General features: G+C 38.3%; 1 protein-coding gene across 3 annotated transcripts in view; it reads right to left on the bottom strand.

Moving 5' to 3' along the window:
• Nucleotides 1–813: 813 nt before the first annotated feature.
• The window catches only part of LOC124612342 (protein TANC2), a 549,855-nt gene continuing 535,212 nt past the window's right edge, over nt 814–15,456 (bottom strand). For all 3 annotated transcript variants that reach the window (XM_047140494.1, XM_047140496.1, XM_047140495.1), the window contains 3 exons: nt 7,026–7,221; nt 6,744–6,844; nt 814–1,511 (listed from right to left, as the gene is read on the bottom strand). In XM_047140494.1, the coding sequence (XP_046996450.1) occupies nt 1,298–1,511; nt 6,744–6,844; nt 7,026–7,221 (511 nt within the window). In that variant the 3' untranslated portion in view covers nt 814–1,297. The remainder of the gene's footprint in view (nt 1,512–6,743; nt 6,845–7,025; nt 7,222–15,456) is intronic.

The raw sequence follows: 15,456 nt of genomic DNA, 5'->3' as shown, positions 1-15,456 counted from the left end.
GTGTTGCAAGAATATTTTTAGGAAAGAATTAAATTTTTCAACTTCTATGAGCCTTTCGTGAACTACTTCCCATTTTCCACCATTAATTTCCATCCGGATATCACCACTAAGTCAGGTTTTAGACTTCTGTAAAACTGCACTTTTCCCTTCTTAGCTAAACCTGGCTGATGCTTCACATATGGCCTAGACTGAAGCTCTCAACAAACATGGATGTCCTTCCCAAGTTTTATAGGTACACATATATAACATACAGGCTTTTGCTGAAGGGTTAAAGGGGAATGAAGAGGGGTGAAGAAAAGGGACTTGAGACACCTAGGAAAAGGGATAGATTTCGGAAAAGTCACCCAGAACCGCAGGTCAGGGGAGACTTAGTGGACGGGTTGAAAAGTATCCCCTGACCCGTCCCATGACCCATGTTTCTGGGTGACTACCGAAATCTACCCCTTTTCCTAGACCTCTCCAGTCCTTTTCCTTCACTCCTCTTCCTTCCCCTTCATCCCTTCTGCCTGAAGAAGGAGCCTCTGGCTCCGAAAGCTTGCCTGATTATAACCTTCTTTTATGTGTGTTCTGCCACTGCTTGGTGAGAAGATTTGTTACCTATCCAGTTACATTATATTGTCAAAAATTGATTGTTCTCATTGTTGTATTAGGCTTTTGCTGTAGTATGTACTGCAGTGGGATTTGAAACACAAAATACATCCCAGGTCACTTGAAGTATTTGAATATTGGAGACAATTTGCAATTTTTCACCCCAATTTTGGCAGAGCTAAAGAGAACAGGAGATATCAGGAAAGAAATGAGTGAACAATAACATAAATAAAACTCACCATTTTTATTTAAATGAATCACTAATTTTCAGTTATTAACACCATCATATATTTTTCTGGCAAGATATCAATTTTAAGGTCCTTGAAACCAGACCAACTTTGTAACTACATACAATTTAAAAATAATTCATTACATATTACAGAAGAAATATATTAGAAATGTAGGAATCAGCATTTGTTACATTTTAGTATAAAAGTACAGCTACACCGGCAGAAACAACTGATAACCTCTTACCAGACTTTTTACAATGAAATTACAAAGAATGTATACAATTGCATTGTCAGAGTCATAAAATAGATACAGTTTATGATACTGTGGCAGAACAGCAAATGATTTAACTGCCAGCTCAGTCTTAACATCTCGAGATACTCGATCATCATGCAGCACAATTGTGCAGTATATATCCACCAAGCTCCCTGCTTGATGAGGTGCAACTGGGTGCCATAAAGAGAGAAAATTACACTCTCACTTAAACTCTTGTCTCTGGTTCATGAAGAGTATCAACAGATGTTGCAGTTCCTAATGTCAAGGAAGACAAGGGAGCTCCAGGGCATGCCCCAGTTGCTGCCATCTCTGTACGCAATTCCTCTCGTACTTTGCAAAGGATACGTCGAACATCACGATTCTGAGCTGGTGCCACACGTAGAGCATCCTGTACATCCTCTAATGCCTCATCAAGAAGCCTGAAACATAAATCCAAATTACTGTAGCAGCATGCACATTCCTTGAATCAGCTACAATACATATCATGAATTATTTATAAAATGGAAACTCGGGACACCACAACAATAATTGCAGGGCAATGTTCAGATAAGATACATGAAAAAAAGAGTTTACCATTACTAGAGATAGAAATTTAGCTTTTAGTGATAATTAGCAATGTGCTGCTATAGTCTCTACCCCATGTTCTGATCAATAAGGCTGATTTGAAAGCTAAGTGCCACAGATCTTCCATTGCAATACAGTCATAATTCACTACTTTTTGTGTAAGAAAAGTAATAGCATGTCTTGCCACATACAGTGCAATAATTAAGTGAACTGGAAGAACTGAATTCGATCTAGAACATGGCTGTTAGCAGCAGCTCTGAGTAAGTTTCCAATAACAAAATTGTATAGCCAATCAGTTACCAATTTTTATTCACTTTTTGACATGACCCAGGTTTTGGTGCCACTAAGGGAATTTTCTTCATTTTGTAAAACATTCTGTAAAAGATGTTACTTCCATCAAAAGCTGAGGTACTCAAGTCTGTATGTGACTTGACTGTATCAGCTCATGATGGATGTAACATGTTTTGTGTAATATAATCCAAGTAACTTTTTGTTCTTTTGAAGAAGAAACCTTTCATGGCATTAAAACCTGGGCCAAGTCTAAAAATAAATTAAAAAATTGGCAACTGTTGGCTACATACTTTATTAATTGAAAAAGTCATAGTATGGTCAAAAAAGATTCTTTGAAATTCAAAAGGCATTCTGCAGTGAAAATGAGAGAAGGCAAAAACAGAAGATTGACAATGTTGAAATGGGGGGAATGAGTCCCCAAGGAGCTCATTTCAAGGAACACACGCCCTCCGTCAGACATAAGCAAATGAGCTTAAGTGAATCCTCAATTTAGAAATGTTGTCCATGAATGTGTTTGTTTGCCACAGCTGAACTGTGCTCAGCTATCAGACAATGGCTTCATATTTATTGTTAATATTACAGTAAAACTTGCTCAAGACAGAATCGAATGGGACTAAAATAATTTTCCAAATTGAACAAGTTTGCAGATTACACAAAATTCACTAGGCTACATAAAATTTGTCAAGTATCATGCACGAAATTATAAATTTGTAATTATGCAGGTATTTATGTGCTTTCACTCCTGCACAGTAGATGTTCATTAACTGTATATTGTACAACAGAACACCAGACTACTACACCAACTGATAAATCATATGGCATGTCTATTTTTTTACACTAACTTTAAAATTTTTAATGGTTATATGTACACAAATTTTATTCCTGTGTTTATTTGCTTTACTTTTCACTTTTTTCTCCACATGTCATGGAAGAAAACCTGTTTGAATTTTCTGCTCAAAATTGTTTTTCTACGCAGTTTTTTGCACTATACAATTGTTCCAACAGCTTGGGAGACTTTTGGTGTGCTGCAAATTGCAATTGTTCCAACAGCTTGGGAGACTTTTGGTGTGCTGCAAATTGCAACATTGTTTATGCATGCAATAGCTTCTTCAGGCATATTAATTTTCCTAGGGACATTATTTTGCTCCTCTTCCCCTTCCTTTGTTTCTTCCTGTTCATCTTCTGTGTTGCAGATTTCTATTAAATCTGTTTCTGAAGTGAAATTGGGGTGAGCTGACAGAAAGTACCACTTTGAAAGTAGTCATCTGTACTATACGAAATGTTTCACATTTTAATTAATGCAGCAACTGCTACTGCATTTTCTTGAACTTCAAGGGGCACACAACAAGTTTTTGACCTCCAAACCCCACTTTACTAAAGTGCTTGGTAACTGTTTTGGGCTTTATTTCTCTTACTGCAAAGCCAATTCAGTACAGAAACAAATGCTCTTTCGGCTTCTTCAACACTAAGAATAACAGACTGCATCAGTAATTGCCTATAATGGGATTTCATGTTTGTTCACATGATTTTCAGGAGACAGGTTGCATTGTCTAGGAAAATGAGAGCTTGGCAATTTCATTTTTTTCCTTTTGGCTCTGAAAGGGCCCAGCCGTTCTTCTGTTAGATTGCCGCGCGGAATTAGCCGAGCGGTCTAAGGCGCTGCAGTCACGGACTGTGTGGCTGGTCCCAGCAGAGGTTCGAGTCTCCCTCGGGCATGGGTGTATGTGTTTGTCCTTAGGATAATTTAGATTAAGTAGTATGTAAGCTTAGGGACTGATGACCATAGCAGTTAAGTCCCATAAGATTTCACACACATTTGAACATTTTCTTCTGTTAGACTACTCAACATCCACACCTTTTTATTGCTTTGCCATGCGACTTGAAGCTTACTGACATCTATGTTTAAGAAACAATGCAGTTTTCCCACCTTACCAATCACCAGTGGCTTCCCTGTTTCACTTAACATGATTCCACACAGAGTACAGTCTTTCCTTAAACATTTTTCTGCCAGTGCACTTTTCACTTCGAATTCCTAGATTTTGAAGGCACCAGGCAATAAAACAGTCCTGCTTCATTGACACTGAACACACATTTCAGGTCATCATTCAAAATCAGGTTGTACAATGTCTTCCATTCTGTTGCTACACTTTCCTGCACACCCTTAGCTTCCCCACACATTTCATTCTGCATGATGTTGCAGCCAGCTTTGAAAATATTTGGAGTGGCCGAGCGGTTCTAGGTGCTACAGTCTGGAAACGCGCGACCGCTATGGTCGCAGGTTCGAATCCTGCCTCGGGCATGGATGTGTGTGTTGTCCTTAGGTTAGTTAGGTTTAAGTAGTTCTAAAAAGTTCTATGGGATTGAAGACCTCAGCAGTTAAGTCCCATAGTGCTCAGAGCCATTTGAACCATTTGAAAATATCCAGCCATCATGTGGATGCCTCTCAAACTCCATATTTCCAAGCTCTTCAGTGACTTTCAGAGCATCACTCTGTAACATGGATCCAGACAAAAGTAAGTTTTTTGCCCACACACTTATGAACCATTCCCACACTATCTCATTAATTTCTTTATTTCCCATCTTCCTTGATTTCCTTTTATTTTCTCTTTCCCTTTCATCCATTCATCTTGTATCTTATAGTTGCTTATTAAAGTATTGTAAATTTGCATTTTAATGTATTTGAAACAAAACATTATTTCACACAGAGAGTTTGTTTTTCTCGCTCACCTTAATTACTTTAATCTTTTCATTTAGTGTTAGTGACCCGTACTTTTTATTTGGCATCATTTTCTCACTTAATGTTCTACTAGTCAACTTAAACTGGCAGAAAATAATGCAGGTAGTGCATTTCTTTGGAATTCTTGACCTTGCTGTGTAAACCACTGCTTAACAGAACATCATCCACATCTTTCACTGAGTGCAGCAGTGTGTTCACAGGTGCGCAAGAATGTTTCAGAACAAACCTGCTCACATCAATAATAATGGAAAATGAGAAATGCTGACTAACAGAGTGCCCACGAATGAACTATTTCCTTTGAAGTACTGACACTGAGCATAATTGTTCAATGTTGCACAGAGCAACATGGTTTGACGTCCAGTCCTGCATCACTGTGTTGCACCAAACCTCTTTTCTTGGTTTTGTGCTGCTTAATAGCATTGTCATAGCTGTACAATCTTTGTGTTAAAAGTAGTATCATCACAGGGTCATGAATAACTAATGTATACTGTAGTACTGTATAAGCTCTATTCTGCATTATACAATGAATTATTAATCTGCATTCTGTTTCTGCGTTAGGCACGTTCCACTTTACACAAAAAATAGCAGATAAAAGTGTATTGAATGTTTTAGCACTGAAATACTTCTGCGGTTTGGATAGTTCTATGAATTATACATGGTCTGCTTTGATCAAGTTGTGCCCCACTAAATAATTTTTCATTACAGTATTTTCACTGGACATTGCAACTAAAGCTGACACAAAAAAGCAAATGCTTCAATTTGCAGAACTGACCACAGAGTGTACTGCTACTTAATCATAACTTTTACAAGGTGTACAATTTTGCTTCCGCCGTTTGCCGATAGGTGGTGACAACAGTAAGTAGCAGTCGAAAGAAACAGATCACAGACGTCAGGCAGTTAGCTTGGACCTCGGTCAGCACAACCTCATTCAAACATTAGTCGATTTGTGTCTGCATCATAAAGTTGTTCTTGCTTGAAAATGTCAGTTTACAAGCCAAATCCTCATCATTTGCGGGAGGTGTTACTGTTTTGTTTCAATATGAAGAAAACAGCGGCCGAGTCTCATCGAATGCTCTCAAGTATGTATGGTAAGGATGCTTTTAGTGAAAGAACATGTAATGAGTGGTTTCAATGCTTCAAGAATAGTGATTTTAACATTGTAGACAGGCATAGTGGTGGAAGAGAGAATGTTTTCGAAGATGCGGAATTGGAGACATTGCTGAGTGGAGCCTTGCGTCAAACTCAAGAAGAATTGGCACAATTAGCGGGAGTGACACAGCAAGCCATTTCAAAACATGTCAAGGCTATGGGCATGATTCAGAAAGAAGTAACTTGGGCTCCTGTGTGAGCTGAAACCAAGAGACATTGAATGGCGTTTGTGTGTTTGTGAACAGTTACTTCAGAGGCAAAAACGGAAGGGATTTCTGCAATGCATTGTGACTGGGGACAAAAAATGGGTTCATTACGATAACCCTAAATGCAAAAAATCTTGGGGATATCCCTGTCACATGTACGTTAAAACCAACTGAAACAATCACAGGTGTTCATTATCGAATGTAATTAATGTGTTTGAGCAGAGCATTAAAAGACAAACAGCCGTAGTACAGCAAGAGGCATGATAAAGTGATTTTGCAGCATGACAATGCTCGACCCCACGTTGCAAAAGAGGTCAAAATGTACTTGGAAATGTTAAAATGGGAAGTCCTATTCTACATTCCGTATTCTCCAGACATTGCTCCTTCTGACTATCACCTGCTTGGATCAATGGCGCATGGCCTGGCTGACCAACACTTCTGATCTCATGAAGAAGTCAAAAATTGGATCGATTCATTCATTCATGGATTGCTTCAAAAGATGAACAATTTTTTAAATGCAGGATTCATACACTACCCGAAATATGGGAGAAAGTAGTGGCCAGCGACGGAAAATACTTTGAATGATACATGTGCAACCAATTTGTTTCATTAAAGCCTCAAATGTTGGGGAAAAAACGATGGAAGCTAAGTTGTACACCTTGTATATTCATTTACATATTTACAAAATGTAGTTTCCTGTTTACCTCAGTTCTATTCGGGCTTTGGCTCTGGCATAAAATGCTTCAAAAGAGTCAGGTTTCATCTTCAAAACTTGGTTGGCTAGTTCTACTGCTTCAGTATTTTCCTAAAAATAAAATAAAAGTGACATTACATTACAAAAACAAATGCTTAAAGCAGAAATGAAAATAGTTTGTATTCACAAGTTACAGTAAAATGTTTAGGGACAGAGAAAGGTACAAATTTTTTATTGATTGCAGTACACAAACTATGAAAAAAATGTTTATGCTATAAAGTGTTTAACTTACATTCATTTTTCTTTTGCATCGCGATAGGTTGAGTAGAAAGTTTATCCGTAACTGTTCAAATGTGGCCATATGTTCTCCTAAATCCTCTGTGGGGAATTTCTTCAGTGCGTAATGATACCTATGAGCAGCTTCTTTCAGACGGTTCTTTCTATAAAGAACATTGCCATCTTCCAGCAATTTGTTCAACAAGATCAGCCTGAAAAAGAATAAGAATTATTGTGGAACAGAAGAAATCTATACAAGTTTTATATCCATTTCATTTACCAGATACATTACTTATTTAAAAACACATAAAGAAGTGCATATGCTAAGCACCATACATTAAACTTTTGTAAATTGTGCTTTTAATGCTACATTAATAAAATTTTCATGTGACTATCAGATTCTTCAAAAGTCATCCTGTTTAATGCAATGTTCAACTTACAGGAGATGCAAGATAGATACAAAGCTAACAAACATATTTTGTTTTGCCTTATCCAGAAGAGACAAGTTATGGTTAATAACTTCATCAGTGTGTGCCCGTTACTGTGAGTTCACATGTGGTTCACAATTCAGAATAACTTGTATTGCACAGCAATAAAACTATTAATTCAGCAGGTAATGAACATTTCAAATGGATGATTGATAAGGAAAAGGATAAATAAAAAGCAGGAGGTACAAGTGTTGGTGGCAAGTAACATTTGTTCCAAACCAGGGATCACAAGTGACACAAAGTATAGTAAAAGAAATGAAATAACAATAGGCTAAAGGTCAAGATTAAAATTTCATTGCCTTTTCTGAAAGACTTTTCTTCCAACACATACATTTTACCAGTTATTTTTTCTAACCCTTCATTGTGAAAGAGGTATTGATTAAAAGTTTTGAAAGCTAAAAATTCTCATATTTGTATCAATATATTTTGTATGCTTGTGCCACTCTAGGTAAGTCTGTTAACTGTTGGTAAGCAGGCACTTCTCTTGTCTATCTACATCCATACCCTACAACCACTTTAAAGAACATGGCAGAGGGTAATAACCATTGTACCACAGATTAGGTTTCTTCCTGTATTACTTGCACGTAAAGCATGGGAAGAATGTCTGTTTAAATTTCTCTGTGTCTGTCTTATTAGTCTAATTTTGTCTTTGGTATACTACAGAAGTTACAGGGCCACAGAATTTTCCCAGATTCTTCACCTAATATTGATTCTTGAAATTTGATAAATAGGCTTTCACTGGGTAGCTGACATCTATTTTCAAGTCTATGCTACATCAGTTTACTTCTAAATTTGCTGATGGCTCTCCGTCCAAGAGAAAATGTTGCATCTTCCCTATAAAGAAATCCTGAATGCGGTCACTAACTTCATTTGGTGCCTAATATGAACATAGTTTTATTAATAACCACTGTTGTGCTACTGAGTCAAATGCTTTTCAGAAGTCAAAAAATGCTGAATCCATCTGATTGTCTTGATCCATGACTTCCAAGATGTCATGCAAGAAAAGCTTGAGTTGGGTTTCACATGACTTATGTTTCTAGAATCCATGCTAGTGGGCATGGAGGAGGATATTATGTTGAAAATATCTCATTACATTTGCTCATAATACATTTTAAGATTTTGCACCAGATAGATGTCAATGACACTGCACAGTAGTTTTATGGATCTTTTTTTTTGCTACAACTCTTGCAGACAGGTGTAATCTGCATTTTCTTTCAACTTTTGGGTATAGTTATTTTGTTTGAGGATGATGGAGGGCTAACTCATCCCCTTTTTAAGGGGGGAAGGACTAAATCCTCTCAAAATTATATACAGAAAGTGAAGAGGTTCCATCAGCCTCTGCAGCTTTGTTCAGTTATTTACAATTCAAGCACTTTCTCAATGTCACTAGTTCTAATATCTACACTGGAGTGCCGAAGAAACTGGTATAGGCATGCATGTTCAAATACAGGGATATGTAAACAGGCAGAATACGGCAATTTGGTTGGAAATGCTTGTATAAGACAAGTGTCTGATGCAGTTGTTAGATCGGTTACTGCTGCTAAATGGCAGGTTATCAAGATTTAAGTGAGTTTTAACATGGTGTTATAGTCGGCGCATGAGAGATAGGACACAGCATCTCTGAGGTAGCAATGAAGTGGGGATTTTCCTGTATGACCATTTCATGAGTGTACCATGACTATCAGGAATACCGGCAAAACATCAAATCTCCGACATCACATTGGCCAGAAAAAGATCCTGCAAGAATGGGACCAACGATGACTGAAGAGAATCATTCAATGGGACAGAAGTGCAACCCTTCCGCAAACTGCTGCAGATTTCAATGCTGGGCCATCAACAAGCATCGGTGCGTGAACAATTCAATGAAACATCATCAATATAGGCTTTTGGAGCCAAATGCACACTTGTGTACCCTCGATGGCTGCAGGGCACAAAGCTTTACGTCTTGCCTGGGCACATCAACACCGACTTTAGACTGTTGATGACTGGAAATATGTTGCCTGGTCAGATGAATCTCTTTTCAAATTCTATGGAGTGGATGGACGTGTACAGGTATGAAGACAACCTCATGAATCCTTGGACCCTGTACATCAGCAGGCAACTGTTCAAGCTGGTGGAGGCTCTGTAATGGTGTGGGGCGTGTGCAGTTGGAGTGATATGGGACCACTGATACATCTAGATACGACTCTGACAGGTGACAAGTACATAAGCATCGTGTCTGATCACTTGTATCCATTCATGTCCATGATGACAGACTTTGGAAATTCCAGCAGGACAATGCAACACTCCATACATCCAGAATTTCTACGGACTGGCTGCAGGAACAGTCTTCTGAGATTAAACACTTCCACTGGCCACCAAACTCCCCAGACATGAACATTATTGAGCATATCTGGGATTGCCTAGCAACGTGCTGTTCTGAAGAGATTCAGTCCTGCAGGATTCATGGTGTCAGTTCCCTCTAGTATTACTTCAAACATTAGTCGAGTCCATGCCACGTCGTGTTGCGGCACTTCTCTGTGCTTGTGGGGGCCCTACACATGATGTTAGGCAGCTGTACCAGTTTCCTGGGCTCTTCAATGTATATCACTCATCCTTGCAGTACTCCATGAATTAACTAGAGCATTATTCCTTTATCTTACTTTGTAAAGGAAATTTTTTAAAATGAAATTAAACATTTCCGGTTTTGCTCTGATACCTTCAATTTTGTTTCTTTGTCATTCATGAGTGTCTGGACACTGTGCTATCCCCTGTTTTACTTATATATTGGAGCGCACTCTGTTTCTTTAGCAGTTTTTTTATAGAGACTGTTCACCATGGAGAGTCATCATGAAATGTTCTACTACATACATATGGTTCCTTGCTGTGATATCTGTAACCCAAGAGGGACTTTGTAGTATCACACTTTTTATCATGTAGCACAAATGTTTATGCATAACCAAGCAAGTGATTTATATGGCCCAAAGATTCATTATGACTGCAAGAGACAGATTATCTCTGACTTGCAATATAAAGACTCTGTGGATATAGTGTGGAACATTAAACATACAATGGAACTGTAATTAGCAGCATTGTTGTAAGCTGCCATCTTGAATAAGGAATGAAAATTGATTAATTGTGGTAACATTTCACCTCATACAGGAGGATGATGTATACTGGAATATAGCTAGGAAAATCATTTATGTAAAATTAGAATTTCATGTACATTCAGTTCTTTGGTTATTTTAACTTCTGCCTTAGCTGTGGCTCGGAACAATATTTGGCATTTCATAACTCGTAGGGAGCTTTGTATCCTGGGAAATCATTAGAGCCTGCATCACTGTCGTTTATGCTCTATTTTCAAACATTAAATTCTGGACTTTATCGAAACTGATACACAACTTGGACACTGATTCCCATGCTGGAGAGTGAGTACATCATAGCACCTAAGATGGCTTCCCCAGGGTGTACAATTGTGCCTCTGGTTAGTTTAAGAATTTTCAGAGTCAATGATTGCCAGAATTCTTCAAAGTGACAGATTTTATTCCAGGTTCTAACTTTGATGACAAGAGTCAGAGAGAGCATGATTATTAACTGTACCTTCTAATCATTTTGTTTTATAGACTTAAGGTTTCAAAATAATAACAAAATTTCTATCTGGAAGAGTGGGAGATAGTTGTGTAAAAATATTGGGAGAAGCAACTTCTCTCGCCCAAAAGTTTCCATTCGAGTAACGACATATTATTCTGTCATAATAATTTAATTTCATTTTCAGAGGGGGGAGGGAAGTTGAAACTTCTGATTTCCATCTTCTCAAGATGTCAATGTATACATTAAACAAGAAGTTGTTACTCATGTCTATGTTCACATATCGTTAATTTTGTTACGATGAGTGATGGTAGTAAGTTAATGTACATGTAGTAACATCAGCTGCTCTCACATGACTGCCTGTTCAGGTAAGCATAGAACGATGCATAAGATGCATCCTCCTACCCCTCCAACTATCCCAGCACACAACGACATGGCACACATACAGTGTTACTGCTGAGAAGTGCATGCAGACAGGCATGGACAGGTGCATGGATCTATGCATTGTGCTGTGTAAGTAGCTGTACATTATAGTTTGTATGTTATGCAACAAATGTAATACAACCTCTGAAATAAAGTTTGGTGAATAGTCCTGTAACATTAACATAGATGAACTATGATCTACAGTTACCTTACTGTCCTTCGAAATAGTCACCTCCCATAACTATGCACCACTGAACTCTGTGATACATGTCCCTGGAAACTTTGCACAAAGTCTTCCTTTGGGATGATGTTCAAAAGCCATGTCACATTTTGTTGGATGTCAGGAATATTGTCAAATCTCTTTCCTTTCAAAGCGAGTTTGAGTCAAGGGAATACGAAGAAGTCTGGAGGATTGAGATCTGGCGAGTATGTTGGATGTTCAAGTTGCACCATCTCCTTTTTTGCCAGGAACTGTTTGACGATATTGGTTGTGCGTAGGCAAGCGTTGTCATGCACTAAAAACCAGGAACCTTGTTGTATGTATTGGGGTCGTATCCTATATAGACATTGCATGAAACAGGTCAAAATTTCAATGTACTGTGCAGCGTTCAACATCGTTCCCTCAGGTAGAAATACCTTGTGGATAATGCCTTGACTATCAAAAAAGGCAATGAGCATTGTTTTGATGTGTGATTTTTCAGCTCTGACCTTTTTCCGATGACATGATGTTGGAGAACGCCATTCCACACTTTGCTGTTCCATTTCAGGGTCGTACCAGAGAAACCAGGTTTCATCCTCAATGGCAATACAGTTCAGGAAATTGTGTGCTGCATCCACTATTTTGACAAAATCCTGTGAAGCCTCTAAACATGCCTGCTTCTGATTGTCAGTCAAGTGATGTGGCACAAGACAACAACACATTTTCCTCTTCCCTAACTCCTGGGTAAGGATTTGTCGCACGGCTTCACTGTTCATCTGCAGTTCATCCGCTATCATGCATACAGTTAATCAACGATCGTTCGTGATTAATGTCCTCACTTTCTCAATGTTTTTGTCACTGACGGCGGTCGTCGGTCATCTGCTACGGGAATTGTCAGAAACACTTTCCTGTCCTCCTTGAAAATGGGTGAACCACTCATACACACATTTCATGGACAGTGCTTGATCCTCATAAACACATACCAGCACTTTGTGCATTTCTTTTGGTGTCTTGTCAAGCTTGAAACAAAACATTAAATTGATCCTTTGCTCATTCATTGTCCTGTTCTCAGTTCACAATCAACACATAAACAAGCACTTCATCCAACAAGTCTAACACGGAACACACGTGATGCTCAACTGAACTACAGTGAGGGCAGGATGTCAGCACTAGCTGTTATGCAGATGCACCATTGTGAGTCGCCAGAGTTGCCCGATCGACCATTCTGACTTCATTCACCGAACTTTATTGTCAGAGGTTGTAATTTCAAACAATGGAAACTACTGGTAGGAATGTCAACAATATATGAAAAGACAGATTGCTGCATGCTGCTACAAAGTCTTTGGTGCATTCCTGCCCTAGATGCTGGAGTTGGCCGGTGATGCATGCATTGTTGTGTGTGTGTGTGTGTGTGTGTGTGTGTGTGTTTTTTTTTTGGTGATGAAGGCTGTGGCCGAAAGCTACAAGTGAGTGGCTTTTAATAGTGCCTGTCTGCTACTTGACGTATCTTCTTCACGGCAAATTTAATAATTTTTTAAACATGGCTTTGTTCATTGATGTAAAAAAAATGTGTTCAGTCCCCTACTTCACACTTTTAACTGTCTTTTATTATCCACATAAAAAGTAGCCTGTGTTCCTTCTCAGGGGTCAAGCTATCTCCGTACCAAATTTCATCGAAATTAGTTCAGCAGTAGTCGTGAAAATGTAACAGAGATACTTCCACATGTATTGTATTACAGAATTAGCTGTTACCCACTGATTCACTTGCATATCAGTCGTTTTTTTATAATGAATGATGAAGTGTAAGCAAGCTTGTAATTTAACGATACGTCTGCGTGTATAGTGGTGCAGACATGTATGTGTAACAAATGTATGCAGTGCTGGTATGTAGGTGCATAATGAATGTATTTCTATTATTTTGTTGTTTGGCAAACCTGAAAGCCTGCATTATATTTTCTAATTACATTTACATAATCCCTTGATTCATTACATTCATGCAGAAGTAGAGTTTTTAAGAGTTTCTCTGGCTCATCTGGTAAGGGATGTGAGATTTTGCCACCTGAGCAACACATACCAACCATTTCTCCCTTCCGTTTTAATTTATTATGGTGCCTACATCTTTTATCCACCCCCTATCATGACTAATTCATGGTAAACATAGTCAGTTAATAGATCATAATCAAATGCAGCCTCACCAATAGCCTCCAAGTTCCACATGCAAAGGTACGATTCTCTGTTTTTCATACAGTCTTTATTTAAATAACACTGCAATTGTGAGTCTTCAAGCGTCTTGGAAGCTGTAAGAGACATGTGACACTCAGCATCTAAAATGACGGGCTTGTGACTGTTCGAATGTCTCTATAGCTGTTAAAGCCGCCTGATATTCCGTACCCAAGTTCCAGCAGACATGAGATTGTGCTGAGGTCTGTTGGATTCAAGTAACATTCACAACTTGAGCTCTCTTAGAACTATGCACTAAATCGGACTTCATGTTTGCATGGCTTATAGTAACAGTTTTAAATGTGGTTCTCAAGCTTACTGTCCAGTTTTAATGTTGTATCTCCACCAGAACTCTCCATCTATGCTAGGTGGTATAGGAACTCAATACCATAAATCACATGCACAGTCATGGAATAATCTATAGACACTAAGAGTCACCATTCATTGTCCCAGTGTTGTCTGCATACCACCCATGTATACCATATTTACAGATGTAAATAATACTCAGAAAGACACAATTTTCTAAAGTAGATATGACATGTACGGAAGCATCCTGTCTGACTTCCTGCATCCATTCATGTCCATTGTGCATTCTGACAGACTTGGGCAATTCCAGCAGGGCAATGCGACACCACAAACATCCAGAATTGCTAGAGAGTGGCTCCAGGAATACTCTTCTAAGTTTGAACACTTCCGCTGACTACCAAACTCCCCAGACACTAACATTATTGAGCATATCTGGGATGCCTTGCAGCGTGCTGTTCACAGGAGACCTCCAGCCCCTCGTACTCTTACAGTTTTATGGACAGCCCAGCAGGATTCATGGTGTCAAGTTTCTCTAGTACTACTTCAGACATTAGTCAACTTGTGGGTGCTCGCTGGGGCCCTATACGATATTAGGCAGGGTTCAAGCTAACTACATACCAAATACCATCGGAATTGGTTCAGTGATAGAATAATAAAAATGTAACAGAATGGGTTACTTTCACAATTAATAATACTGGTATTAGAATGGAAGTATGGATTAAACACATTGAAGATTGAATAAGCAGTGTGCTGATTACACTAAATCATATTACATAGAACATATATTTTAACAAATATGATTAAGTTCAAAAGTGAAAGAGTAAATAGCTTTTTCAAATAATAAACATTTTTCCTTAATTTGCATAATGTTCTTCAAATCAATTAAAATCCTGTATACACACTCTGTAAAGTAGCCTGTCTTCTTCATCAGGGTTCAAGCTATCTCATGCCAAATTTAATGGATGTCAGTTTAGTGAAAGCGTAACAGGCTATTAGCACAAATGAATGTGCTGCAAAGAAATTATAAGTGACACCTGACACTCAGTGGCTTAAACTGATGGGTTTGTGACTGACATTAGTACGGAAGTATTGAATGAACATGAAGAGGATTATATAAGCATCATATTCATTGTGTTGAATCGTATTGCGTACAATAAACCAAATAATAAAATCATTTTCACAGATGTGATAAAGTGCAGAAGTCAAAGAGTAAATAGCTTTTTAAAAGAGTAATTATTGTTCCA

The sequence above is a fragment of the Schistocerca americana genome, chromosome 4 (genome assembly GCF_021461395.2).
Source record: "Schistocerca americana isolate TAMUIC-IGC-003095 chromosome 4, iqSchAmer2.1, whole genome shotgun sequence".
Classification (NCBI taxonomy): domain Eukaryota; kingdom Metazoa; phylum Arthropoda; class Insecta; order Orthoptera; family Acrididae; genus Schistocerca; species Schistocerca americana.
This window is presented reverse-complemented; position numbering and strand designations above follow the sequence as displayed.